Consider the following 27,640-nt stretch of genomic DNA (forward strand, 5'->3'; position numbering starts at 1 on the left):
TGTGTGTGTGTGTGTGTGTGTGTGTGTGTGTGTGTGAGGAGGGGCTTGAGTTGAGAGGGAGCGAACCCTCTCATTTCTTGCCACCCCATCTGTTTTCAATGATGAAATGTTTCGAGCTAATTGCTTTCTAATTAGTTGTCAATAACAGGCTCAGCTGGTGTCCATGAGTTTTACGGGAAAAAGCCGCCAGACTTTTAAGCTACTGCTCGCTCCCCTCTGACCTCCCCCACCCACACTCCCCCCCCTCACCTCCTCCCCTCCTGTGTTAGAGCTCTGCTTGCATCACACTTGTTTAAGGCTTTGCTCATCCCCTCATACGATAATGAATTTCACCTTTGACTGTGCATCAGGAGGGGGGATCTGTGTGAAACTTGGCCGGGTGTTAGCCGGTGTGTGTGTGTGTGTGTGTGTGTGTGTGTGTGTGTGTGTGCGTGCGTGTGTGCGTGTGTGCGTGCGTGCGTGCGTGTGTGTGCGTGTGTGTGTGTGTGCAGCCTGGCAGGCAGCTAACCAGGAGCTGAAACCGAACACGAGGAGAAAATGATAGAACTTTCCTCCTGAGCTAAGTTTTCACTGTTTTTCTATAAACTGCTATGAGAAGCTGTCATGTCGAGACGTCACCGCTGTAACTGACGACGACGTTCATTCATGGAAAACACTCTTATTCTCAGTTTTCTGTCAGGCGGGAATAAACACCGGAGCAGGCTGATTTTCAGTTTCCACTGGAGCTCTGCTTGTGACTGTAGTATCTTAAAATTAGTATGCCTTTCATTTTAACGTCTTTAAACATGATTTCTTTAGTTAACTCATATCTAAATGCTTACAAATTCACTTGTGCTTTAATATTTATGTATGTGATGACTTTTACATGACAAATTATCACCTATAAGCACCATTAAAGGTTTTAGTAGAGCTGTAGTTGAATCATAAAACATGCAACAAAGCATTTAGCTTAAAAACCATGAGATTCACCTTTTTCTGTAATCCTGCGCAGGAAGCAGTTTTTGTTGGAAATCTCAACATTGCTAACATTACGCATGATGATCTGCAAGCACCGGCAGGACTAACTCATCTAATGCAGCAACTCTGAACTTAATCAGCTTGTTGTGACCCCTTAAACTGAGGCAGTATTCATATGTGATGCCTGGTTTCCTCACAGATTGTTAAATTTGAAGGATTTTTGGATGCCTGAAGAGGTGAAAGTTGCCAGAATTTCACTGGAATAAAGCTGATGGCAGAGCTACAGGTTAGAAATCACCCTCTTGCTGCTCTCACCTGTCACCCGGATGGTGTAGTTGCTGATCAGCTTCTTGCTGTGGGCGAGCCGGCACGAGTAGACGCCCGAGTCCTCGTACGACACGTTGATGATGCGCAACATCCTCTGGCCCAGCCGCGTCCGGTTGCCAGGCACCAGCCCGGCGCCGTCTTTGAACCAGATGACGGGCTCCGAGCGGTCCTCCAGGTCACATGAGATCTCCAGGGTTTCCCCCATGACCAGAACATCCTCCAGGAAGGCCGTCTCGCTGGACACAGAGTCTGCACACAGGAAGAGGACACAGTGGTTTATGAGAAAGAGCTGTTTTCAATACATTTCAGTACACATCCAACTTGATGTATGTTCAGCACTTAATGCCATAAAACTTAAATTCACAATGGAACAAAAGCTTAAATTTACAGATGGGAGTCGTGGGAATCAGTCTAGTTGTCATTAATCAAGCAAGTGTATCAAATATTCTCTTTTCCTGCAATGCCAAATGTGAAGGTTTGCTTCTGTCTATCTGCACAGCGAGATGCTTCTTTCTCTTCATATCACTGCACATTGAAAACTTAATGCAGGTTGGACTTTTTGTTGGAAATTTGAGGACATCGTGGTGACATTTATAGACTAAATGATTGATGATGGCCGCCCGCTGACATCTGGAGGCAATATTAGCCATACTGAGCTAAAACCAGGCAGGTTGTCTACCTGTAAAATCAGAATCAGGTGGAGATTGTAGAATGTTTGAGGGATGAAGATCTTGTGTAGACACCTTCTCCCTTTTTCCACAGTGTAATTAAGACACAGCGTTTTCTCAGAATAAGAATAAACCCCCCCCCCCCCCGTCTTCCGAAACAAAGAGGCAGTGATGCAGAATTAACCGCCGACCCGCTGGCGAGCTATCAGCTAATCTGCCTCTGGAAGTCAGAAAAGTGCAACTTTATAGTCCAGCACGAAGACGGAGACAGATCTTGGCTGTGCGGAGACGAACCTCCCCCTCCTCTCCACCCGTCCCTGTCAAACACCAGCTCATTTACTCCAGGAGCTCCGTGTGCCAGCTCGGTCAGAGCCAGGGAAAAATCAACATGTTTACGAGCTTCGCTAAGGATGCCGGCCTCGGCTGAAGATGGAGGAGAGATGGAGGGACACGTCTGGATAAATAAACAGCGTGTGCTCTTGTGTGTCCTCTCGTCCTTCGGTGGGGGCGTCTTCTCGTCCAGACCTCAATTACACATCATCACCGTCAGGGAGAGACAAAAAGGACGACCTCATGCGCGCTCTGGAAGCCATTCAGGGGAACGCCATGATGTCCACAAACACAAGGACACTTATGAGCACACAGACGCATACATTAGGCTGACCAGACGGCCCGGAAAATTCTGGACAGTTGTCCCAAGTCCTTAACCCTGTCCTGTTTGCCCCCGAGAATTTGACTAAACCTTGATCAGTTCTGGCCTAAATAACATTAAACACTGATCGTTTTTCGATGCTGCCCACAGACGCACACAGTGCCAGCTCTCCACTGGCTGCAGAAGTTACTGCAGGGAGGCCTTTTTACATTTAAGGGTACATGAATTGTGGCTGTTCTGGTGCTTTTTTGTGATGGATTACAGATGAAATGAATAAAATAGAATGAGTTTCGTGTCACGGATGATGATTTACACATGTTGTCATTTCCTAATGACAAACATTTGCCTCGTGAACAAAACCCATTTCGCCGTTGAGTTTTGACTTTCACGTGTTGAACTGTTCACTGACACTGAACATAACGTAATGGAGGCCACGCCCATCATGGTCACGTGACCACCAGTTTCTCATCTGCGTCCTCTCACATATGCAGGCTTGTAGCACAAACAACCGCTGTGAGTCTTTCAACAAGCTGTTGGGCAACAGAGCACACAACACGCACTTGTTTGCACACACAGATGCACCCCCACCCGCCCATGGGAAAGGCGGAACGAGGTGTGTTAAGAGCGTGATTTACGATGGCAAATACACCCACTGTTGACCCGCTGAAAAGGCAGCCGCCTTACAGAGGCACGCTGACGAGCAGCGAAGGCAACGCGGCCCTTTCGCAGGCAGCCTTGAACCGAGGTTTAGGAAATTGGAGTTGAGATGCAAGGTTGAAATCAGGAGCGGCCCAGACGAGACAATCTTCCCGGGGAATACATAATAGATGCTCTAAATTATAGATGAGCTGTTTCAGCGTGAGGCAGGCTGCTGGTGCGGACGAGCGCCAGAAGAAGAGACGAACGCACCCTCGCAGACAGACGGAGGTGCTGATGGTGTGGGAGAACCAGCAGGTAACGATGACGGAGCCGCTTTGAGACGTGTTTGTATGTCGGAATATCATCAGTCCAGTCCTCTCTGTCTCCCTTTATGTCTTTACTGTCCATTAATGACGAAAAACTCCCCTTAAGAACTCGTCCTCACTGTGTCACTGAGCTGAAAGACTAGAGATTTTTACATCTTTTTTACTGAAAGATCCACTCCACACACCTATTAAAGCATAAAAACTGTCTCCTGTGGTTTTTCCTGCAAAAAACACATCAATCATCAAACTTTAAAATCTTTAAAATGGCACCTTTTCCTTCTCCCTCATTAAATATATGAATATGCAAATATGTTCCCAGGATCAGGATTGGCTTCCAAACTATTTGTGATGTCAACAATCAGCTTTTCAATCAACACGGAGAAAATAGAAACCCCCAGCAGCGAGCGTGAAAACAGCCTTCCAGCGTCTGCAGACGTCATTCTGCACAGCGAGGCTCAAACATCCAAAGGAAGAAGAAGAAGAAGAAGAAAAACTCATTTTTGAGTGGGGGGGGGGGGCTTTAAAATCCCAACCTATGTGTGCAAAGACGCAAAGAGATGCAAAGATTTCTAGGGTACATGCGACAGTATTTCAGTGTGTGCTGACACACTGGTTATATGTAACCTATATAATAGAACAGTCCGTAGACAAACAGTGGAGTAAAAGTGAGTCTTTAAAACGCTCAAGAAGAGCTCGAATGTGCAGTTTCTGAGGAAGTGTGAGCAGTGGAAAACAAATACGCGTCAGCAGAAACATCACGTCTTTCTGTCTGTTTCATCTCAGCCTCGAATGCTTCAGACGTTCTTAAAGATTTTCTTCTGTGCGCTTCAGGTCTTAAATGAACTGAGCAGATTTGTTTTCTCTGTTTTATTGCACCCATTAAAACCACTGGAGATGTTATGCGCTGAATGTGGCTGTGCTGCCTCTGACAACCATATTTACAGCGCTTTTTTTTTTCGCCAAGCAAAAAGGCCCAATGAGGGGAAGAAGAAAAACAGCGAGGCGACGGCGCACAGAGCATAAATTCAAGTCCTGCATGAATGGCTCGCTACCTTGGTGTATTACTTACGACCTCTGTGAAAGAAAAGGAGAAAATCAGTCTTAGAATATCTTCAGGTCTTAAACGTGAGGAATTGGGCTTTATGGAGTAGATATAATAATCTCCAGAGACTCGTAGCTCACTTGGGTTTTATGGGGGCCGAGCACTCGAGCGCAGCCTCCTCTGGCAGCTCTGAATGAGCAGCGGCGGCACGGCGGACAGACGAGAACTGTTTCTTTGTATGAGGCACATATTTCCTGCTTAAAGGTTTAGTTGCCTTAAGTTACACAAACATGTTTTCTCACTTACACTTTATGGTTTCTGACCATGAAGATGTTTTACGTGCTGAGCCTTTCAAAAATCTATCTTTTCTCCCTTTTTTTTAAGTAATTTGGGTGAATCGAACCTTTAAATAACAACCATTGCTTAGAGGGAGAACTGCTGTGCTTGCAAAGTATAATATTTGGCAGACAATTAGCCTTTTTGCATGAATCTGTTGCTCTTCTCTTGATTTATGCGTGTATTTAAAGCAAACTGTGGCCTCTTTGAGGGGGAATATGGATTAGACATTGCTGCTTATTTAATTAGGGTTTGTTAATAGTCTGTGATCCTGCTGTAAAAGGAACACTTTGGCTTTGATCCTGGGAAAATAGATAGGAGGAACATTCATGCACCGCTTGGATGTTTACACTGCCACAGGCTAAACGAATGCAATTTACCGAAAGAACAAAACAAAGATACATCCCTCATACATTAAAAAACTCCATTTCTCAGGTGTCGCACAAAAGAGCAAAGCCTGCTTTCTGTGGTCACCGTCAATGACAAAATATCTGCTTCCGCTTCAGATCCTGCACTTTGAAATGCAGATTTGAACGTGAAAAAAAAAAGCTGCTTTGAATAAAAGTGGATTTGGTTTGAAAGGCTTCACTTTGTGCCACTGTACAACCTTTCAGGACAGATCTAGCAGCCGCTGAGCTTTCGTCCACACTGTAGCTGCCTCGTTGTACCTTTCAAGCCAACGTCCTGTAACGTCGCGGCCACAGGTTTGATCACACTGACAGGAGACAGTTCTTTGAAATCTGGTCATGTAAGTGTTGCGGAGGGATATGCAAAGAGCGGAATTCCTCATTAGTCAGTCAGCACTTTAAATTCCCGAAGAGAAGGTTCCAGCTGCTGTGCGTCCAGCTGTGGAGGATGTGTTACTGAGCGGCTCCGAGGTGGGAACATGTGGAGCTGAATGAATGCGAAACAGGGCGTCACTCAGTCACCTTCCTCTGCATGTGAGGAAAGGTTAAAAAAATCAAAGCTGCAGCAGAGCGCAGGGCTGAAATCAAACCGGGCCGGTTTGCCTCCTGCAGGTCTGTGCGTCCGACAGCGAGGCGTAATGAACCGCAGTCCTGGAAGAACCAGAGCAAGGTCCATAATTTCACTCCAGGATGTTTTACAGAAACCCTTAAAAGGAACTCTGGGTCTTCACCTGCATTTTGACCAAAAAGTTTGCTAACTGCAAAAACTACAACAAACTCCAGTCTGAGCGTTTGAAAGCACACAAGCTCACGACGGTGCACTTAAAGGCCTCGTCTGATCACCAGTCTAACCTGGTTTCTCGACCCTGTAAACATGCTGAAGATTGGGAACAGGGATCTGGATTTCTTTCCAGATTTCTGATATTCAAGCCACAGCTGAAGCTCTCAAACTAGTCACACAACAGTTTTATTTAGATTTGGTATAAATTAAAGCATTTCTGTATCAGAAATGTACAAATACTCAATGAAAACTGTCTGAAACAACATTCAGACCATCACAGGAGGAAGTCCTGGCCGGAGAGAAATGATGCTGCAAAGACCAACTGCACAAACTGAAACGAACAAATAAAAAAGAAAATTAGAGGCCTTTAAAGGTTTGCTGGCGTGGCCGCGGTCAGATGAAAACATGACGTCAGATATGAAACAATGTCCGACGATGGCCTCGTTCACTGGCGTGGCTGCACGGCGGATACGGCGTGAATCGGCTCGACTGATGCCACGAAGAGAAATTCCTGTACGCACTTTGTTGTGTGGGATTAAAAGCATTAATTCAAAGGCTTTGTCTTTTGGAGTTCTTTGTTCTCCGTGACAAACCCGTTTGATGTAAAAGCGCCTCATGAATAAATCAGACCTGAAGTGAATCTGACAAAGCAGATAAATGAAAGCTCAGCTGCAGCATTCTGGTGCCGTCCAGCCTCATATCAACATCGAGACGCTCCCGCTGTTTTTCGTCCGGTGCGGCATGTGTGAGCTATCTGCTGCCTGGTGTGTGTGTGTGTGTGTGTGTGTGTGTGTGTGTGTGTGTGTGTGTGTGTGTGTGTGTGTGTGTCTCTCTCGCCGGAACCTGGAGCCAGCTGGAAGCAATGTGTGATATGTCCTCTTTGAGCGTGTGTGTAAACATGAATGTGGGTTCTGATATGTGTGTGTATCTGTGATTGTAAACTGTGTGTGTGTGTGTGTGTGTGTGTGTGTGTGTGTGTGTGTGCAGTACAGGCTGGACGGTCACTCCATAAATCAAGAGGCCCCTGCCCTTCTGGCCCTTCCTACCCTCTCGGCTCAATATCATAACAAATAGCCCTTCAGAATAATATAAAGTCTCTCTTTGAGATACTGCGTCCGTTAGAGCGCCGCTTACAGACTCCATCTTTTCTGTGCGTCTGAAGAGGTTTATTTATCCTCCACAAACTCCTCCAGGGGCCGGCGGGCAGGCTGCGGCCCTAGGGATAAAAAGGCCTCTTTATGTGGGAAGCCTTTCCACGCCTGCCTCTCTAACACACACACACACACACACACACACACACACACACACTGAGGGACTGAGTGAGGGATCCTGGAGGAACAGGAAGGAGTGTAGACCAGACCGCCGAGCTGTCGCCACGGCTGCTGTCGTATCAGGTCACAGGAGGAAACATGACGTTTAAATCCCGTTTATCCAGCTTTTCAGGCTAACATGCTTCATATCTGAAAGGCGATAGAAAGAGTTATACTCGTTCACAGCACTGACTGACCTTCTGTAGGCTGATCACGAGGCTTTTTTAATATCAGTGGCTCAAAAAAATGCATTTCCAGGCTTGTTCTGTCACCCCGAGATTTCACATGTGATATCACATATATTCTTGTTCCGTTCTCCACTTGGCTGCAGACCCGAAAACGATTTGGAAGCAGAGCGCTGTGCCCGCCTGATTTTGCTGATTTGGTTGGTTGTCATGAGTGAGTAGGCTTCGTAGTTAAATGGTTTCCTTTTTATGTCTGCTTTAATTGCTTTTATGGTTGATGTACGATCAGGAGTCTGCACACTGTGTTTTATTTTGAAAACTTTGTGTCTGACTTCCTGTTTCCCTCAATCCGCTCCGTGCACATTGACATGTCGTCCGTCACAAATAGACTTGGGTCGTTTTCTCCGCAGAGCAGAGCTGCAATCTGCTTCTCTGACGCTTCTGAAACAGAGATGGAATCGGCCAGTGGAGTTGAACCCAATGTCTAGGATGGCAGCGATCAGTCGGTCGGACGCGTCATGGACGAAGGCGGGCGTTATGCGCCCGGTGGAAATTCAGGGTTGCTGTGTTTGATGTTTTGTGCTTTACTCAGAGGGAGTTTTAATCAGGAATTCTTTAAAAGCCGTAAACTGATTTCACTTACATTTGGCCAAAAGTTGAACCAGAGAGTAACGAATGAAAACCATCAGTCAAACGGATCACGTGATTGACGCAGATTGACAGTTCTCAGAAGGAAATCTGGACCTGCAGAATTCACTCAGTGTGAAGGGCTTTGTTAACCTGCTTTGAACGTATTTTACCGCCCGAGGTTTGAGTGTCCAGCAGGTAAAAATGGAACGAGACCACTGTGAACCTCGACCGGGCTCCGAAAACGACTGTTCGGTGCCTGAGGGTGTGCATGGTGTTTCCCGATGTGCACCATCTTTAAAATTCAACGAGGAAGGTATTTCCTGAATGTCACATCGGTCAGCAAACAATTAAATCACGGCGTCACTGTCGGCAGTTTGATGAATTCATTTTCTGCTCTGGAGGAGAGAAACGGGGAGTTTCATCTCTGCTGTGCTGAAACACTGAACCTGTGGGTCTTCAATTATACCAGATACCCTCAGAAAGAAAAAAAAGTTTAGACAAATTAGCATCCTTTAAACTTCCGACGGGCTCTCCAGACTGATTTGCAAAGCTTTTTCAGCATGATGTCTCCTTGTTCGACCAGGCTGCTTTGCATAAAGAATCCCTGCAGGTTCAAACAGGCCGGCACGAAGGATCATAAACACTAAAAGATTACAAGACTCCCTTTTTTCAGGGGAGCCGAACAGCTACTCTTATTGAATCTGGTAGAAAAGCAGCAACACATACCTTTTTAAACCGTATCTGCATTTAAACCGCTTTTGAAAGTGACGGATTCCAGATGGGCTGAGGAGACATTCATCTTTATCAAGCCTCCTTTTTTCCCTCCTCCTCCTCCTCACTACGCCGAGCTAATAATACAAGAGGACCACGTTTCCAACATCTGCAGAACGGCCTGCTCCCAAACCAGTGGCAAACAATTCAGCGATAAATGGCCTTTTTTATTGCAGGTAATTAGTTGTTTGCTTCTGCTGCCGAGAAAGACTGGACTCTCCTTTTCTTCTTGAAAAAGGAGCAAATGCTTTCCACATTTCTGTGATTACTTAGGGCCAATTGGTGTGCATGTGCGTGTACACATGGGTAAAGTTATATAAATGCCTGCATGAATCAAAACGTGTCTCTGTGCACCGTTTTACAGAGAAAAAGAATTATATGCACATTGACCCGAAAGAAGAACTCCTGTTTATATCTTAAGCTGGCTAACATTAGCCACTTTAAGCTAGTGGTCATACCAGACCAAGTAAGGATGTAGCAGAAAAACCTCTCAGTGTACTGAATTGACCCAAAGTGTGTTTTATTACTTACAACACATTCTTCCTCTTACAAATAATGGAAAAAATATATTATTGTTTGTTTATTGTTAAAGTTACAGTCTCCCTTTAAGTAAGCTAACAGTTAGCCGGCTAAGAAGCAACATTCCCTGAAGCACAGAAAGACAGAAGGTGAGCACACCTGAAATATCAGTGCGTGAACACGACTACGGCAAGTAAGATAGGCCAAAGTTCAACCTGGACAGTTGGGGTGAGCGTTTCTGAATTCCTGTTTGTTGTCATTTAGAATTTCAGACCTCAGATCTCAGCAGTTAACCTGTTGAGTACAGTCGTGTTTTTAGCAGCAGGAAAAAATCAAATCCACGAGATTGGCTTTTAAAGAAATTTCCAGAAGAGCCGGCGACACACAGACAGACAGACAGACAGACAGACAGGCAGACAGACAGACAGACAGACAGACAGACAGGCAGACACACAGACAGACAGACAGACAGACAGACAGACAGGCAGGCCGGTTGAGAGCGTGATGTCCTCCACAGCAGCCCGTCTGCTCGCTGCGTCCCGCCAACAGATTCTTTCACTTCTGCTTCCTATGCTGAAAAACTGGACCGGCTGCCAACCGTTTGGCACGCTCAGCACCCCTCAGACAAGCCAGCATCACATGACCTTCAAACAGGATCTGTGGAGCCCCCCCCACCCCCCCCAACCACCACCACCAACCATCACCCCCTCCTCCATAAAGAGCACATTTCTCTTCCTCCATTTCACAGCTATGCCAATTGTAAACCCTGCTCGTCCTGGAAAAGCTCCCTCTTCTTTTTCACTCCCCTTGTTTTTTTTTTCTCTTTTGCGATGTGCAGTGAAAACCCCTAATCTCTGTTTAATATGGTTTGGCCGGATGTAAATACCTTCGGACAATGCCCTTAATCTGGGCCAGCCTGACAACCTCACACCGTTGCGGAGAAGCCTGCCAGGAGGAGATGGAGAGAAAAGAGGGATGGCTCGGCGGAGATCAAGGAGGAGAGGAGAAAGGAGGAGAGAGGGGGAGCGAGGGAGGGCTTCCCCAGCTTGTTGCCTCCATTCTTCCCCGAGCTGAGCCGCGCTTTATCAAAAGAGCCCCTAAAATCAAGTTAAAGATAGACGTTGCCTCTAAACATCCCGCCCCGGCCTGTGCCAGCCTCACCCTCCTCCCTGCCTCCTCCTTCGCCCCCCCCCCCCCCCCCCCCCCCGGTGCACGGCCCTCCGCTCGGCTGCGCTAACGAGCATCGGAAGCTACTGTACGTCCAGAGCATCTTGGCAGCGTCCAATCGTCTTTGCTCCTTTCATACCCACATCATCGCCCCCACCTGCCCTCCATCCCTCCAGCCTCAGAATAGGGCCTGGGTTTGGTCCATGGTAATTGTCATTCCAAAGACGAACTGGCCTAGTTTCAATTCAGCAGACAAGTGTAAGAAGCTCGGCCCACAAAAGCCAGGATGTCTGCGAAGTGTGTGTGGGGCTACTATACAACATAATTACACTTCCCTTACAAACATGGAGGAACCAATCCGATTACAGGGCGGCTTTTTGGATCTCTTTTTTGGTCTTAATTTTCCCTTCACAAAGACAGCAGAGGTGATATTTTAGAGTCAGCTGAGCAGTGTTTGGATTCGTGGTCACTGTGGGAACGCCACATGACATCACACGGTCAGCACGACGATACCCTGAAAGCCTCGCAGCACCAGGGATCAGAGATAACGACAAAGACGCAGAACATGGAGCACAAAAACACACGTTTGTGCTGGATTAGCTGCAACAATAAGTAATGAAATCCAGACAAACTGCACTCATAATGTTTTTATTCACACACACGTCGATGGCACAGCTTCGAGAGCAATTTCGGGTTCAGGATACTTTGACACGTAGACTGCTGAGGCTGGGGATCGAACCCCCGACCTTCTAAGCCACAGCTGCCCCAAAGTCCTCCGATGGCGGCGACACTTCCTCAGCTTTCCAAAACTCACGGTTTGTAATTTTACTCCACAATATTGACGCATATAGAAGTATACAGTTAACTGCCTGGAAACTCAACTGGGAAACAGTTTCTGGATAAGATAACTGGACGGGAACGTCTGTTTTCTGGCTAACCCGGTGATTTAAACACATTAAAAATTAAGACGCCCTCATAAAATAGTCTCTGCACCGGCCAAATACAACTGTATTAAAGGAGCAGCTCTGACAGTCGAGATCTTTCTATCATCGAATGGAATACGCTGTCACATCTCCAGCTGCACAGATTCGTAGTCAAACCTCTTCCAGTGCTGAACTGAGTTAATTAATTACAGAGTCTGGAGTTTCTGAAGTTCAAAGCGAGTCTGAATGAGTCGTATCCAAAACCCCAAAGACAAGAAACAGCTGATGGAAACCGTCTCCGACCACACCGACACAGCGCGAGGAGTCGCCTGATTGAAACGTTAAACTTTGACCCCCGCTGACCCCGACCCCTGCCCTGACCTCACACACACACACACACACACACACACACACGCACACACACACGCACACACACAATGACACATAACTTTTTGATACTCTCCAGCTGGGACGACCTGTCCCACACCTGACGTCCTGCTCTGGTGTTAGTGTGTGTGAGAGGTGATCAGTGTAGAGGGATGGACCTGAACACACACACACACACACACACACACACACACACACACACACACACAAAGACTAAAGCCCAGCCTGCATCGAGGTGTCGCAGTGACCACACTACAAACCTAGAAGGCAGCGCCGTGCGTTCATCCTCTGAGTAAACCTCTCAGTAATCGTGCTCACACTCTCTCACACTGACTTCGTGGTTCAGAAAGTCAACAGCGGCGACCGAGAGAAGCTTTGAACTGAAAGTCAGGACTTGATCTGGACTTTGTTAATGAGTCCGTCCAGCTTTTCTGACGCCTCCTACATGTTGTCTCACTGTGAACAAACACCACCAGCACCACAGACATGCAGGAGTTTGCCCCCGGTTTCTGCAGGTTTTCCAGAATCCCTCTCATCTGCTGACTTGAATTTGTGAGACTGTTTGACGTGATGAGGATCTGAAGGTGGATTCTGTGTGTGCGTGTGTGTGTGCGATCAGCGGGACATAAAAGTGTTTATGGCTCTGTTTATGATGCTGTTTATTAGCGCGGTGGGACCGCGTGGGTCCGTCTCTCTCGCCCTGGTCGTTACCCTTTGACGTGAAACCTGCCGTGGGTCTCAGCGGCCATGTGCTTCTGATCACCGCCAGCACCCACAAGCACTTCCTGAGCCTCCGGCCTGCCACCAAACAACCGTCGAGCTCTTCTTCTATCTTTCTCCTTTTCACACTCTGTCACTATCAGCTCACCGCTGAGGAATGTGTTGAAGAGAAAGCAAAACATAACAATGTTATTAACACTAATAGACTCCCCTGGGTGCCCGTCTGAACATGGCGAAACTCTTGAACTGGTGTGTAAAGCGTGTTTGCTCATGAGAGCAGGACGAGAGCAGGAAAGCCTGTAATCCCATGATCCCTCCCTCCTGCTTCCCTCCAGGATCTGCCTTCACTTACAGCACAAACAGGCCACAGAGAGAAAGAACAACTGGAGCGCAGTTGTCCTGAGACATCTATACCAGACATGTATACGAACACCGAATGAGCACTGAACAAAAGTCCTCTGGAGCCACGAAATGACTCTAATTCACTTTAAACAGACAAAAACATGCTCTGTTTCATTCCACCGGAAATCAGAAAAGACGCACAAAACCATCACTTTGCAATGCTAATGCATCTCAAGAGACAGCGTTAGCATTGCTAACTAGTTAGCGCCTGCAGTGCTTCACACATGAAAACGTTCAGCCGCCGCCAACGTGCCACTGAGCAAAACGCACCGCACTTGACTTCCACAACGCTCGAGAGAAGCAGCCGATTGGCCGACGGTTCAGGGCTGCTGGGCCGCAGGAATATGAGCGACTGGTGAGGTGACTGTTTGATGAGGTGGGAATTTTTCTGAACAACTGAACCGGGAACATTAACCATCGGACTGCCAGGGCGCCTCATTATTCTATTTTCTATTAAGGAACTGATCATTTAGTCTATAAAATGACAGAAAATTGTGAAAAAAAACAGCCCCAAACACAAAACAATTATATTTAAATTTAAATAAAAGAGAAAATCTTAATTTAAGAATTCGGAACAAGAGATTATTTCACAATTTTGGCCCTTTGGACCCTTCGTGGACCACTGGTGTATAAATGCTGATGCACTGCAGAACATTTGAGCCAACAAAAGTCTGTTGAGTTATTCTTTTTGTGTCTCTTTGTTGTGGAAGTCTGACTTGATAGTTTATGTCAGTTAGAGGCTGTTTTATCAGCAGCTACTGAAAGAGGAGCTCAGATGTTTCATCAGCGCCGAAGGTCGATGAAGGCAGAAGGACGGCGTGGTGACCCTTTAAGAAGTCTGAGATGAAGAGAGCTTAAAAACACCACCGGCACACGGAGGCAGAGCTCTTCTCTGGATAAACAAGAATGAAAACCGACACGATGACGCGGTTAAAAATAATCGCGTGTTTTCCGATCCCGAGTTTGCGGTGATGCACAGAAGCGACGCTGCGCCAGCGACGAGGAGAAAGCTGTCACACGAGGAAAAAATGCAGCCAATTACCAGATACACCGCACTCAAAAATAACATTACACCAAAATGTGAAAAAAAAACAAAAAAAACTTCTGACCTGGGTTATTCTCAAAAACCAAAGCTCGAGTCAGCTCGACTGTCACTGCTCCGCCGCTCGCCAGAACAACACCGAAAGCTCCTTTTTTTCCAAGGAGAACTTCCATTACGCTCTGCAGACACACTCTGCACAAGGGTTTATTATTTTAGCTCTCCTGGCAAAATAACATGAGGGGAGAGACGGCCGAGGAGGGGAGACGTGGGAGGGATGGAGGCCGAGTTTGGTTTCAATATTAGATGTGTCAGCTGCCCTGGATGTGGGGGGGCTTTAAACAGAGGCGCATGTGAGGCTGCGAGGAGACCCTCGAGGAGGAGGAGGAGGAGGAGGAGGAGGAGGAGGAATGATCATACTCACACTGCATCACGCTTTGGCAATGCTTGATTACGGTCAAGCCAATAAAGTTAATTCAAATTTGTCGTGGCAGAAAGAGAGAAGGAGAGAAGGAGGCGCAGGACGAAGGGACGGAGCGAGCAGATGTGAGACCACAAGGGAGAGAGAGAGAGGGGAGGTAGGAGGAGGAGGAGGACAGAGCGAGGAAGAGGATGAAAGACACACACAGTGAACGCTGTCTGCTGGCGCTCTGTTTCCATTCACAGAAATGTAAATGGGGTGCAGCAGAGCCAGACAGGACAGCTCTGCTCCTGGTTAGCGGTCGGAGAGAGAGATGAACGCGGGGAGTGGGAGGCGTGGATCGGTTCAAACATTAAATATTTAACGTTAGGAGCGTGAGTTTGAAACACTTCAGCGGAGGAGAGCGCCCTGCTCGGTGCACGCTGCGTGGGCTTCCTCCCACAGATCAACGGCGTGCATGCTGGCGTGTTAGCGGAGGTGTGTACACACATGAGCACGGAAGATGAGCGGTAATTAGAGAGGAAGAACGTCGCTCAGAGTGTGTTCAGACTGACATTCGCATCGGTAGGATTCATGAAGTTCACTTTCTTTGATAGATCCATGAGTCTGACGGCTTATCGAACGATGCGCGGAGGTGTGCGATGCCGAGAGACGTGAATTTAAAAGTCCTGAACCAGCTTCAACCCTGAACCGGAAACCCTGAAACAGACAACACGAGCAGCAGGGTGAGAACGACAGTGTGTGTGTGTGTGTGTGTGTGTGTGTGTGTGTGTGTGGGGCTGAAGAGGCATTTGGGGTGTAGATGGGGAGTCAAGAGATGTGTGGGACTGATCACGCCTGAAATGCTTTGTGTGTGTGTGTGTGTGTGTGTGCATGTGTGCGTGTTGGACTCCTTACAGCTCGGCACACAACCTGCCATCTGTTTGCCTCTGCCAGCAACAAAACACACTCTTCCAAAGGGGTTGGCTCAAAGCAGACACACACACACACACACACACACACACACACACACACACACACACGCAAACATGTTTATACATGCGTGAGGACAGTGTACTTTGGCTCCATTTTGCAATCGCCATTCATCTCAACAATCCAAAATTATGCAATTACAGCAAAGGTAGCCATAAATCCAGGTGTCAGAGAGAGAGAGAGAGAGAGAGAGAGAGAGACATTGAGAAATCATGGAAAAGAGAGAGAGATGAATGAAAGGAGACACATGACTTTCAGTAAAACACCATCAACCAGTCACTTCACAGCTCAATAATATTTTGTCAGATTTAACTGCAGCTCCACCTGACTGCACCCCCCCCCCCCCCCCCAACTACCCCCCTCCCCGAGCGCCCTCCAAAAATAGTCCTCCTGATGTGGCACAACGAGCCTCTTTGTTCCCCTCCATGTCTGCCTTATCTGTTAAGTATCTCAACAATTTCCTTAAGGGGAGCTTTGTAATTAAAAACCCGCCGTATGTCAACGCCGCTGTCAGCCGGCGGGATAAGAACCGCCCTGAACCGCAGCCAGAGGTAGAGCAGAGGACAGGTACAGGTGTGTGTGTAACATCCAGTATGTGTAAGTGCTGCAAAGGCTGACACAGGCGGCCAATCAGAGGGCTCGGACACAGATGGAGATTTGAAAACGCGCCAAAAAGGAGCAAATGAGCAGATATCCGGCAAGACTTGAGGCTTAAAGTGTGTTTGTGCGGGTCTCACATGACGCGTGTGTGTGTGTGCTGACAAAGAAAGAGACATAAAAAAATCCCGCTGTGGGAAAGGTGGCAGGGGTTGGACGTGAGCTGAACACTCGGGTCTGTATTTTCATCCATAATTCATGGAGTGACGCGCAGGGAGGGCTTCAGAGGGCTGTAATGAGGCGTATTAATACGTGCGAAGCTGCGGCCTGCGGACCGGGTTCGTCCGAAGGCCGCCGGCTGACAATGACCTGCTGATCTACAGCTGTCCGCTAATTCCCTCCATCCACGACGGAGGCCCGCCCAGGCGTGTGTTTAACCTAAACCTGAGAGAGGCCGATGACGTCTGGGAGGATTTTACACTCAGGAAGGGATGACAGTGAATATCGAAATCAGGTTACCTTCATATTGAGTCCGTAAACAAACAGATGTGAAACCAGGGATCGCTTGTTCATGTAGCAGAGAAAGTTAGCAAACAGTGCAGAGCATTTAGCGGCTAACGAGCCGGATACTCCCCTCAGGAGGTGGAGAGCGAAGCAGAGCTAAACGGAGAGTTCGTACTGGACTTGAATGCATCAGGTGAGCGAGTCTGACCTCACAGTTAAAACCAGACTTTGGTTCTTCCAGTGCAGATAAACTGAATTTCAACTCGTACCACAAACTCCCAGCATGCTTGTGGATTCGTCCGATTCGATCTCAGCACTTTCACTTCAGCTGTGATCTGATACGAACACCTTCAGAAACATTCTGCTTAGCGACAGGCTTTTTCCACTTGTGCTCTGCTGTGTGTTATCCTTGGAAAAACACAGCGTCTAGACGGTAATACTCTGAAGTGCTTAATGAAAATCTCCCTAATACATAATGTGCTTAGAGAGATGAGACGACACAAAGCAGAATGTGTCTAAACGCTGCTGAAAATGTGGAGTTTACAATAACGTGTTGTTCAGAATTTGATCATCGTGCGAAAGTAAGACCTTCTGCAGGTTGATCTGTGAATTCAGTCTTAAAGGTGACGCTGTTTTGCTGTAAATCCTCTTACAGGAGTCCAGCAGAAGCATCCCACTGTGATCCCTTGACAAATGGGACTCTGAGTTGTGTTCAGTGCTTAATTCTCATCCAACTAAGTGTCTAAAGTGTCTGCTGGATTAAGTGCCTGATGGACTGAGGACAGAGCAGCCATTGTTAAATGAATCATCATCCTCCAAAGCGTACAGTATTTGGCCTGCGCGCTTCCCAAACTCGCCAAAAGATTGCTTGATAGTGTTGCCAGGGAAATGAACATTGGTGCAGAGCGTCCGAGAGCCAAACTGCAGAAGAAGAGAATCCACTTGGAGTAACTTTACGCTTAAGTTGCGATAAACGCTCCAATTTTCAGGGAGTCGTGTGCAGCCCACACATGGAGCGCAGCTCATTTACATAATGGGATGATTAAAGGGTGGTGATGTTGAGTGCCCTGCAGAAAATTACACTGCCATCATACTCCAGAAAATAACCTTTCTATAAACGAGAGGCAGAGCTGCAGCATCTCTCCAGGGTGAAAACACGCCGAAGTTCAGGAGGGAAAAATCAGGATCTGTCCGTGCGTTTGGATTTTTGGCGCCGCCGGCGGCTCTTCCACTTTGTTCCTCGCCTCACCTCAAACTCTGTTGAGCAGAGAGCTCGTACCTTCTTAATTTCTATTATTGTCAGCGTGTTAAACGACTTCCTGGACACCTGCAGAGCTGAAACGTACCACGGCTGGGGGCTCGTCCTGTGAACCGAAGATCACGGTCTGAGCTGCTTAGCGGCTGATTTTTCTGGATCCTCAGCGGATTGACGCCCGTCAAAAGGACGATCTGTTCACGACTACAGGCCACTTCAGCGCCTCAGGATCCAAACAGCTGGCCAAAGGGAGCTCAGCTGGAGGCCTCCGGCTGGCGGTGAACCGGTGGGTTGGGGGCGACTGTTCGGTTGGCCTCAGAGTCTGTCGTTCAGGATGATTAAGGAGCAGAGCCGTGATTGGAGCGGCCTGCAGCGTCTTGTCACATCTCACTTTCAGAAAAGGAAGACAAGAAAGCTGTCAACCAGACCTGCTGAGTCAAACTGCATGGAGCTGTCAGGATGACGGCGAGTCAAATTTAATGGAGATACGCTGGAATTTCAGCTGCCGGAGGGGAACTTTGGTGGACCTGAGGGCCGTTTGCACAGACCAGAGGGGCCTGTGGAGGACACTCGAAGGAGTGACCACAGGGTCACCGACGCAGACCAGAGGGAGGTCTGACCAGGAGCACACCTGGGTGGACGAGAGCGAGCAGAGGGGCAACGCGGGGGGTGGACGCTCGGTGACGAGAGGCGCCCCCACAGGGCTGACAGGAACACGCCATGGAACAGATTCAGACACATCCTGGTTCAAAACAGGCCACTTTGAGATGGATCCAGAGTGCTTCCACCAACAGGAACCAGCCAGTTTTCTCTGCTTTCTCACACTGAAATCAGCCCACAGCAGGTTTTCACTGAAGCTGCCGGCTGAAAACACTGACTACAGTACACACACACACACACACACACACACACACACACACACACACACACACACTGCCTTCAAGACAACACTGCCACTATCAAAGACTTACAGAGCACAGGAGAGCTTTTCAAAAGACAGGTGTGTGTGCTGGGGGGGGGGTACTGAAGACAGATGAAATATGCTAAAAAAACAAAAAACAGGGAGAGAGAATGACAGAGAGAGGGGAGAGACGTGTGTGTGTGTGTGTGTGTGTGTGTGTGTGTGTGTGTGTGTGTGTGTGTGTGTGAATTGTAGAGCCTGAGTGTAAATCTGTGGATGTCGTGGTTTTAACGAGTTGCCTAACGACCCAAACAACCCCTGCTGACATTTACAGTCATTGCCGGGGGGGGGAGGTGGGATGTCAGAGACCTCACCCCCCCCCCCCAACACCCACCCATACCCACACAAACAAACACACACACACACACACAGAAACAGATACACACACAAACAAACAGAGAGAGAGAGACATGCACAGAGAAACACACAGAGGCACACACACACACAGACACACCCACACAAACAGACACACACACACACACACACACACACACACACACACACACACACACACACACACACACACTGCCGTTTTCTGTCTCTAAAAACAACACAGATTTGCTTTCTTCTCTGGTTGAAAGGCACACTGACCATACACACCCACATCATCTGCCTCTCTCTCTCTCTGTCTCACACACACACACACAAACACACACACACACACACACACACACACACACAGACTCTCTACTATCCTTTAATTTTTATGTTTCTTTCTTTTCATCTTTTACAGCCTCCCTCTCATAATCCGCCTCTGCTCGTACAGACATAACATTCACTTAACTGCAGACTCCACGTAGGCCTGCTCCGTCTCACACACACACACACACACACACACACACACACACACACACACACACACACACACAGATGTAATGGCAAAACTGAATGTGTAGAGTTTATATGTCTGCCGTTTCACAGAAAACATCAGAGCAGAGGAGCCACATATTTCATCTGAGAGCTCCACGGGGGCACCGGTGGGAGTGTGTGTGGTCAGTAAATACAGAGTGGAGCGGGATAACACACACACACGCACACACACACACACACAGCCTCTGCTCTTTGTCATCAGTCCCTCATATTGTGTCAGCTTGGCCTCTCAAACATCCCCCCCCACAACATTTGGAAATGCCACCAGCCTTTGGAGGAATAAACATTATGGTGGATTTAATGGAAACAAGGATTTACACCTCACACACACACACACACACACACACACACACACACACACACACACACACACACACACACACACACACACACACTGGTTTTTGTTTTCAGTCATTACACACCGTGACTTGAACAGCTTATCATGCACACTGTGTTCTTTCCTCATCAATAAAAGCTGTTTTTCTGTGATAGAAAGCAATAGTGTCAGTCGATGTGGCCGACTGACGGTAAAAATACCGTCAGTCGGCCACATCGTCACATTCACACATCAAACGATGACATCTGCACGAAAACAAGCATTTTACAATCATCACTAAGGCGGTCCATGTTGCAGCACAATTACTTTTATATTAACTGGCATGCAGTAAACTTTCAAGGGCATTTTTGTCCTCAGCTCCTGCTAATTTCTGACCCTGACACAGACACACACATTAATCCACTGCCCCCCCGACACACACACACACACACACACACACACACACACACAGAAAACACAAACCTAAGTGACAACTTTGCAGCCCAGCGCTGCGGTGGCTGAGGGGAAATTGTGCCATCTGCCAGCAAACGACATCATTTTATCCCTACTGCTCGTCCATCTGTGGACGGGGGGAACGCTGCTGGAGGCCAGGGGGCCGCGGGAGACGAGAGGCGGGCCAGAGATGCCTACCAGGCCCGGAGGCCGCGGCGTGAGCTTCACCGCCGCCTTCACCTCCTTATCGTGGAGAAAAATGTGCAGGCTCTGATCCTGTAGGTTAAAGCTTAAGAAGCTCAGTAACCGTCAAGTTTGTCTCATTTGGAGTCTGATCATGACCATCTAAGGGTTCCACGACTGCGTGATTTCAGGATTATTTTTTTATTATTAGAGGCAGCACGTGATGAGCTCAGCATGAGAAAAGATAATAAACTATCGCTGCTGCTGCTGCTGCTGCTGCTGCTGCTGCTGTGCCTGCTGGGTAAAACCCTCAAAACTTTCAGCTGGACAGCAATTAATCTTAGACATTTCATTTCATTTCATTTTCTCAACTTTCTCAACACTAAACACGTGACAAAACTCAAGTTTCTCATTTTGGAGTATTTTTGCATTGTGTTCTTTTTCCTGAATTGAATTTCCTGAATATTTTCACTTCACAGTGCATCAGGGTTTGTGTTTGTAGAGGAGGGAAGCTTCAAATGGGACTCAACCTTTGACCTCTGCACTCTGGCTACAGGACGACGTGCTGATGAATCATTTGTGCAGACGCTTCCTTCAGCTGGTAAAAGCCTCCTGAATGCACAGGACACTTCAGTTAAATATAGCGATTCACGATATTTCTGCACATACAATGCACTGGATGTTATTACAGAAAGCTCACGGAAGAGTGTTTCCATTGATTTCTCCTGTGACTGAAGGGCCTGTATCTGCCCAGCTGATGAGATTAATTTCAAACAAATAAAAAAACATCAGCTTTCTCGAAGGAAATGACTTTTAAAAGCGGAGACATCCTCGTTTTTCTTCATCTGCGGCCATAAATGAACCTCTGTCACTGTCAACGCCAGGAAACCTCTCTGAACACCAACATGGCTGCACTTGCTGCATGTTCTCACCTGACCGTCACGCACTTCACTTCAAATTAATCACCACGCTCCAACATGACAAACATTAGCGACTTGAAACAGTATCCTCTTCAGAGCGACGTGCCGCGGCTGTATTTGGCCCTGTCTTCATACGGCGCAGGTACACGGAGATCACAGCCCGAACACCCGCCACCCCGAGGGGGTTTAAAAACACACTCTGCTCTTTGGCTGATGCCAAGCATGATAGGCTGTGATGGCTCCCAGCAGGGAAGGCAATCAGGCGGACAGAATCACAACACGTCTATTGTAACATGGGGGGGTTTACATGAGAGAGGGCAAAGGGGGGGCAGGTGGAGGAGCTGCCAGTCCAGCCCGACACAGAGCTGCTTTCAGATGTTTTGGGTGAAGTTCGTTTCAAGGTGGAGTCAGAATGCATGTTTTTTTCAGCCTCCAAATGCGTTTACATGGCGTCTGAACACTTTCCCTCCAAAGCTGCGTTCACCAAGCGTCTTTTGCAAAGCTGAGACCAAATCCTTTCAGAGCAGAGGCCTAAAACTGAAACGTACAAGCTCGACTTTCAACCGCTGCAGGCGCTTTCCAGGTCAGAACGTAAAGTCAGCCGCAGCAGTTAAGTCTAAGTTAAGTCCCAAGTCCTCATTTCTGAGGCTAAAGTCCACGTCTCAAATCTAAAGTCTCGTGCACAAGTTAAAAAAACTGCATGTCCATCTTCTAGTACACACACACACACACACACACACACACAAACACACACACGTGCAGGGTATCTCGGCTTGCATAAGACGCTGGGTCGTCTCCAGAAAGCGCCTCGTCTTTCTTAATGCACTGCGGCGTGTAAAGTGTGTCAAAGACTCATTTTAAATAACTCTCACATAAAAAGAGAAAAGGGAGGGGGGAGGGAAAAACAACACTTGGCTAACGCCTCAGAAAAAGATTACTCTGCTGTGTTAGGTTTTTTTTTTGCGCAATATGGAGAGATTAAAGCAAACACAGTCGACGTTTACTTTGGATTGATCTTTGGGTATTTCTCTGCCTCCAGAACAAAGAGGGAAAATCGCGCTAAGCTCAGCGAACCGAGAAGAGTCCAATTAAATCCTCCTCGTAAAAAAAAGAAAGACTCCAGAGCATTCATATAAACAATAAATGTGCCTTTTGAAAGGCCCTTATTTGAAGTGATGAACACACAGAAAGCGGAGCGCGGTTCTCGGCAGATGTCATATTAGCATGGAAAATGAAGCGAGGGACGATTGAGGAAGAGAAGCGAATGTGTCTGAGCAGCTAAGCATCGTCCTCGGTGTTGGACAAGCAGCGTTTCAGCCGGCTTTTATCCCGCTCTGTGACTGAGTGGAAAACCAACGTGAGGAGAATTCCTCTCAGCTGTGTTTTGGTTTTGAGCTGCGAGAAAAGTGGCGCTTCAACTTTCCTTTTCTCACCTCCCGTTTGAGCAAAGACGCTCGTTCTGTCTGACCAACGGCCCAAAACCAGAAGATATTCAATCCACAGTGACATGAAACAGAGAAAAGCAGAAAACCCTCCACACTTCAGAAGCTGGAACCTTCAATATTATTATTTTTTGCTTGTTAAATGACTAATACGTCCTTAATGTCATCACTAACAACAACCAAGCAGCACATGTGCTCATGACAAGTTGTGCAACTATGTGAGTTTTAGTCTCATTGAAATGTAACAGCCATGATGCCTTCATGAACATTTTTTCAAACTGAAAATGTTGCAGGGTCTTCCTGGCGTCTGTGAACTCATCATTAGATTTCCATGCAGACAGCTGCCAGTGTCGTATTCACTCACGGCTCGGCGTTGCTTACCTGTGGGCTGAGCAGTGGGCAGCCTGGCCGGAGCGACGCAGAGAGGCAGGAGGAAGGAAAGCCAGAGTGAGCACCACAGCGCCGTCATTCCTCTGGACGACGAGGCGAGACGCAGAGCAGCGAGGCCCGACTCCGACTCAGACAACATCCTCCGTTTGCATGCTGTCCAGCAGAAGGGCGGCCTCCGACGCCGCAAGGAACTATCCGCCAACTCCCCGCCACTGACCTGGAAACCAACAGGGGGAAAAATCAATCAGAGCTCAGAGGTAGAGAGAAGTCCGGACGCTCATCATGAGAGTCGAGCCCAGGTTTGAACAAAGCAGAACATACAATCGAGAACAAATCAAACTGAAATGTGAAAAATACGACCAGCACAAAAGAAGCACGGTGAGGTCTGCACACATGCTACCATGCTTTGACCTGACATTCCACACAGATTTCAAGGATTACGGTGGAAATCCATCTTCGCAGCTTTTCTCAGAAGCTTTCTCAGAGCACCTGATCGTTAAGACGGATGGATAGGAGCTCTGATATTAGGACAGCGAAGGAGACCTTTTGTAGCATACCTCCAGCCTAGACTATGAGCTCATTAAGCAATGATTTAACTCTGCTGCTGCAGCGTTAGTTGAGGAGAGAATCACATTGTTTTAGACCTAAACAGGCCGTCATTCCTTCCACAGGAGTCTTTTCTGCTTGACAAACTCTTCTGCATGGTTTAGCAACAGATTGACACGAATTCTCTAATCTTCCTGCAGGATGAGGAATGCCGAAGTCTACAGTATCAGTTGCCCAACGTGCCCGACGGCTCTCAGGAGGAGGAGGAGGAGGAGGAGGGGGAGGAGGAGGAGGGAGCGTGACGGCTACGGCGAGCGACGGCGGAGTGTTCTGCTCTCTGTTTGCTTAAGCAGGGAGAAGCTGGAATGCACCAAGGTTCGCGGAGAAAGCTCTGAGTGAGGTGCCCAGAAAAGCAAAGCACAAAACCCCCCACACGGACACACACACGCACGCACACGCACGCACACGCACGCACACACACACACACACACACACACACACACACACACACACACACACACGTCTGTTAGTTTAAACTTTAGCGGCTCTGTCCAGCTTCAGAATAGCCTTGGCTGCGAGACGTCCACCCCGACAAAAACACGCGCGCAGGTTTGCTGAAACACACGCACAAACATCTCAGAGTGGGCTTAGCTTGCACACACAGAGGTGTATTGTGCACACACACACAGTCCAGAGAAAGGTTGTGTTGTCTTAAGTCTTAACAGTACTGTTTTTCTTTCCCTCGGAGGACCTGTGACCCACTCCTTGCTCAGCACAAACTGAAGCCCGGGCCGACTCTGCGAGGCTCTGTTTGCACATTATCGCTCTTCAGCACAGAAAACACCAACTGGGGGAACTTCACAAGACACACACGGGTAGATAAAGCAGCACAGACGCACACACAGAGGCCAATCTAAACACTGCCACTACACCTTTCATGCTCCGACATTGTGCAGCCTTTCATGTTCTCCATACGCGCGTCTTCTTCCTCTCCTCTCCCGGCTCATCCTCACCTTTACAACACTAGACGCCTACACGCTGCTGCGGTTTGTTTATACAGCCCGATAAGACCTTCGCTCTCCAGGCGTGGAGGTTGCTGATTGCAGGCCTCTCTGATTTGAGGCTTTCGTTTTCTCTGGCAGGCGCGGACGCATGCAAAAAAAAAATCTCAGCTTTTTTTGAGGGACTTCATGAAGCTTCGGGGTCGGTTCGTGTCATCGTGCAGATCTGTTTAGACGAGCAGGGTGACGTGGGACGAGAAACTGGAAAACAGTGCAGCCTGCAGACTAATTTGGTGACAGGTAATAGTTAAGAGCGCCTCGTGTACAACGTGAATCCTTAAATTTGAGGAGCAGCCAAGTGTTGCAACATGACTGATAGCATGAAACTGAAAAAAGTTCAATCCTGTGTAAGAGCAGTAGGTAATACATGCCCTGCCCTGCCAGCATAGTAACCTCAAGTAACTCAACTAAGAACTTTTTACCCCAAAGTGGACAAGTTGAACACTGGCACTAAACTCTCCGCAGCCAACTAAAAACACTCTGATTCCACTTAACAACCTCAAGAAGCAGAGAAGAAGAAAAGGAGGCGATGGGGATCCCAAAGACCCAGCGAGGAGTTCAAAGCCTCCAAAGTGTTTTCATGCTAATATTTTCTTTAAGCATGAAAGGGAAACACAACCACAGCGGTGAATAATACATGAACATTAATCATGCAGAACTATCTTCACTCTGTAATCGCTCGGAGGCAGAAAAATGCTTTAACCGGGGTTCAAATCCCTGTCATCCCCGCTCCCCTCAGCGAGGATCAATGCGAGGCGGTCACATGCTAGTCACACCTCTCTGGAGTGTCAGTAATCTTTAATGAGTAAGCTGGAGAATCAACAGCCGGGACGCATCGACTCGTCATTTTGGGAAAAGGGGGATCAGAGGTTAGTGGGAGAGCACAAGTGCAAACAGCTGCCGAACAGACAGACAGACACTCCTGAATCAGAGCCTCTTTCTTCTTCTGCTCCCCTTTTTTTGAAATTTCTCCCATATATTCCCGTCTCTCCGCTCCTCAACTCGTCTCCCTTCCTCTTGTCCCCTCGCTGCTCCTTCCCGCCTTCATCACTTCACCCTCTTTTCAAACGCACCCTCAGGTGAGAAGAGATATCGATCGGCCGAGCCGTTTTAAAGCTGTCAGAGCTGCAGCGTGACTCCAGGTGTGAAGCGCTGCAGGCGGTGGACAGAGCTCACCTGGGCCCACACTGAGACGGGGGGGCTAAACCGTCTTGTCATGTGTCCTACACTGCAAAACCTGTCCACACATACGTCCTCTGCATGAAACAGAGGATGCAGAGGGACACTTAAGTCCCTCTGAGAATATAGAAGAAAGATAGAAAGTTTCATAATCTTTGCTTTAACTGCATGAGACACATTAAAGGAGCTCACAGGGACATTACAGCGGCTGTGTGGAGTAAAGGAATACCAGTAAATACTACTACAGTGCACCAGTACAGTTTTGAGTGTTTGAGGGTGCAGTGCAAGTTCCTGAAGAAATGTAGGACTGTGAAGAGATTAAATGCAAATAATTAAGACAAATGAAGGTCAAAACTAAAATACCAGAGTCATGTTCTGAGAGACAGGAGTCCCACAGAGATTCCGTAGGATGAGGATAAGGTCACTGCTGCAACACATTGGTTGTTATTACTGGAATATGTCCGTGAATTAGTGTTTGTGTGTGAATAAGATCAGCCTTTCTTCTCAAATTAGGCAAGTTGGAGCCAATTAATGCACCATTCTGCTCCCTCTAAAAGGGGAGAAGAAAAAAGGCACCCAACCTCCACGCAGAGGGATGGTCTCAGGCCAATTTCGGTAATGAAAAGAGGCAATCAGAGTCTCATTTGGAACCGAATGTGTCTGAGGCTCGCCTCTGATTGAAAACGCTGCAAACTGGCGTGCGTTATTTCTCGGGTCAATAGATACAATTAATTTGCAGCATTAGCCCAACTATTATCATGCGCACGCTTGTTTTACGGCTCCGACATTTAATGGGCTAATGGAATACAAGTCTCCAATCTCATTTCAGGTCCCCTCTCTCGTAGGATGCTATAATCCGGTAATTTTCTCCGGTGATGACTTGACGTGGTGGGAGTCAAAGCTGAGACGAGTGGCCAAAATCAGCATCTGAATCCCATTGAAGCGCATGTGTTTGAAGAGGGGATGACTGATCTGCTGCTGAGGGGAGAGAACCGCACAGTTCGTTCATTCAAAGGGAGGGAGGGGGGGAAATGTGCTGCTTTCTGGAGAAACTTCAGAGATGATCAGAGGCATTAGGGAGTGCGGCTGTGTGAAAGAGGCTGATGTGTAATTCATATTTCTGCTGCTAACCAGAGAAGACGTCACTGTTGCAGTGAGGAGAAAAGGCGTGTTCATCCAAACGAGCGAAGGATGGCGATGAAAGTCAATATTTTACTTTTAGAGAGTGAAATTACACGTGGAAACGTTTGATTGATGAAACATGGAAGCCAAACTCGGATTGGACGCATCTAATGGGAACCTCAAGCCATCCCGATAGACACATGAACGTGCGTAATTCCAGAATTCATACATCTGCCTTTTCTTCAGATGCTGCCACTGGC

General features: G+C 47.7%; 1 protein-coding gene across 7 annotated transcripts in view; it reads right to left on the reverse strand.

Annotated features, from left to right (window-relative positions):
• Window positions 1–27,640, reverse strand: part of fgfr3 (fibroblast growth factor receptor 3) — a 70,387-nt gene that overhangs the window by 41,598 nt on the left and 1,149 nt on the right. For all 7 annotated transcript variants that reach the window (XM_076748331.1, XM_076748332.1, XM_076748329.1 and 4 more), the window contains exons 2-3: window positions 23,464–23,689; window positions 1,273–1,533 (exon numbers count right to left, since the gene is read on the reverse strand). In XM_076748331.1, coding sequence (XP_076604446.1) covers window positions 1,273–1,533; window positions 23,464–23,611 — 409 coding nt within the window. In that variant the 5' untranslated portion in view covers window positions 23,612–23,689. The remainder of the gene's footprint in view (window positions 1–1,272; window positions 1,534–23,463; window positions 23,690–27,640) is intronic.

This window comes from Chaetodon auriga, chromosome 14 (assembly GCF_051107435.1).
Source record: "Chaetodon auriga isolate fChaAug3 chromosome 14, fChaAug3.hap1, whole genome shotgun sequence".
Lineage (NCBI taxonomy): Eukaryota > Metazoa > Chordata > Actinopteri > Chaetodontiformes > Chaetodontidae > Chaetodon > Chaetodon auriga.